Below are 2,314 nucleotides of genomic sequence, written 5' to 3'. Positions count from 1 at the left end.
TCACACTTTCTTCTGCAGCCACTTTCTCAAGGCCCCCTTGACCTCCTTGTTTCTCACACTGTATATGAGAGGGTTCAGCACCGGTGTGAAGATGGTGTAGAAGGCAGACACCACTTTGTCGCTCTTGCCTGGCTGGTGGGACCTGGGTCTCATGTAGATGAAGATGATGGCCCCGTAGAACAATCCCACCACAGCCAGGTGCGAAGAGCAGGTGGCGAAGGCTTTCTTCCGGGCTGCAGAAGATCGCATGCGGAGCACTGCCACCAGGATGAGCGAGTAGGAAGCCAGGACGAGGGACAGCGGGATCAGGAGCATCAGGATGCAGCAGATGTACATGAAGAACTCAAAGACTCTGGTGTCTGCACAGGCGAGGCGCACCAGAGAAGGAGCCTCACAGAAGAAGTGGTTGATTGTCCGAGATTGGCAGAAGGGGAAACTCAGGATGGTGCCCACCTGCATCAGCCCATCGGCAGCTCCCAGGAGCCAGGACCCCACCGTCAGGTAAGCACACAGCTTGGGGCTCATGAGGACATGGTAGCGCAGGGGATAACATATGGCTACATAGCGGTCATAGGACATGGCTGCCAGGAGGAAGCACTCTCCCCCTGCCAAGGTGAGGAAGAGGAAGATCTGGGAACCACAGCCCGCAGGGGAGATGGATCTCGTGTTCATCAAATAGTTGGCTGCCATTTTGGGAACGATGGTGGAGACTAGCATCATGTCCATGAAGGAGAGCTGGCTGAGAAGGAAGTACATGGGCGTGTGCAGCCTGGGGTCCCTGCAGATGAGAAGGATCATGAGGGTGTTGCCCATCAGGGAGGTAGTGAAGATTACTAAGACAGCAGAAAGCAGGAACAAGTGGGCGTAGGTGTGGCTGAAGAGCCCGAGAAGAATGAAGTCCACCTCCGTGCTGTTACTGGGAGTCTTCAGAGCTCTGTCCAAGCCTGAAAGACAGAAGGTGCTTGCCTTTTCTTTTAGAGATCGGCTATTCTGGAACTACTCCTGTAAACTAGCCTGATCCTGAACTCACAGTGATCCACCTGCCTCTCTTTCCCAGTGGGAATAAAGACATGAGCCACAACACCTGGTCTGAGAATGATTTTTTTTAAGTGACTTGAAACCAAATGATGGGATATTTCAATTTAGTAGGACTATTAAATTTATTTTTTACCACCTAATGTACATGTTATGGATCAGCAAGCAGGAGCACACTTTTGAGTTTTTTCTCAGATCCCACATAAATAGTTAGGTGTAGTTCCCATGTGTTTGTTGCCTTATCTCTGTGAAAGGCAGAGACAGAAGGAATTACTAGGGCTCCCTGCTGCCAGTCAACCCCCGACTCCCAGATACAAGAGCCTGGTTCAGGAAGAGACACTGCCTCAAATAAATAAGACAGAGACTGATAGAGGAGGACATCAGTACCTCTGGCCTGCCAGTGAATCCATACAACAGAGGCGCACACACAAACATCCATAACACACAGGCTCACACACAAACAATTCCTCCTACCTCTGGCCTGCCAGTGAATCCATACCACACACATGCACACACACAAACAATTCCACTGTCTATTTGCCATCACCACTCACTGTCTACCTTTGTTGCCCCATAGTAGAATTTGCAATACAATTAAATATAACTTATAGAATAAACAGTCTAGTGCCTCAGAATGTGTTTACCCCTGTGCTTATCTTAACCGTGGCATAAAGAAGCATTACTGTGTGATCTCAAATTCCTTCAGTTTGGTACTTCTCAGTCGAAAGAACCCAACGTTCTCGAAATGTTGTGAATATGGCTATGACCTGAGTCATGACCTTTGCACTTTATTGCATGTAAGTTCAATGTTGTTCCAGATGAATGCAAGGAAAAACTCCTGTCGTAATGGAGACCCATGTGGCTGACTTTCTCTACTCCACATGTGAGGTGCTGCTGTCCTATATACGCAATGAGCACAGAAGTTCCACATCACAGTACAGTGTCTCACAGCATCTTAATTTCTTTCTGGATGAGAAAAGCCATTCCTTTTCACACTGATTACTGACCTACCTTTCTCTAGTGCACTCTCAAAAGTGATACTAAATTTCATCAAAGATTCCTGTAGAAAACTGACAATTTCATGAAGACAGTTGTAGGGAGCATAAATTGTGTTACAGACTTTCACACTTACAGCACTCAGGAGCCAGAGGCAGGAGGATCTCTGTGAGTTTGAGGCCAGCCTGGTCTACAGAGTGAGTTCCAGGAGAGCCAGGACTACACAGTGAGTTGCTATTATGAACAAAATAAAGAAAACCTTGTTCCTCTGTTTTCTATTTAA

General features: G+C 47.6%; 1 protein-coding gene across 1 annotated transcript; it reads right to left on the bottom strand.

Annotated features, from left to right (window-relative positions):
* Or2t45 (olfactory receptor family 2 subfamily T member 45) lies at positions 1-929 on the bottom strand (the record flags this gene model as incomplete). Its single annotated transcript, NM_001000771.1, is given in 1 exon segment — positions 1-929. A coding segment is annotated over 1 exon segment (929 nt), but the record flags the coding sequence as incomplete, so codon positions are not given.
* Between the last annotated feature and the right edge of the window lie 1,385 nt (positions 930-2,314).

This window comes from Rattus norvegicus, chromosome 10, assembly GCF_021556685.1.
Source record: "Rattus norvegicus strain SHRSP/BbbUtx chromosome 10, alternate assembly SHRSP_T2T, whole genome shotgun sequence".
In the NCBI taxonomy this organism is placed as follows: domain Eukaryota; kingdom Metazoa; phylum Chordata; class Mammalia; order Rodentia; family Muridae; genus Rattus; species Rattus norvegicus.
This window is presented reverse-complemented; position numbering and strand designations above follow the sequence as displayed.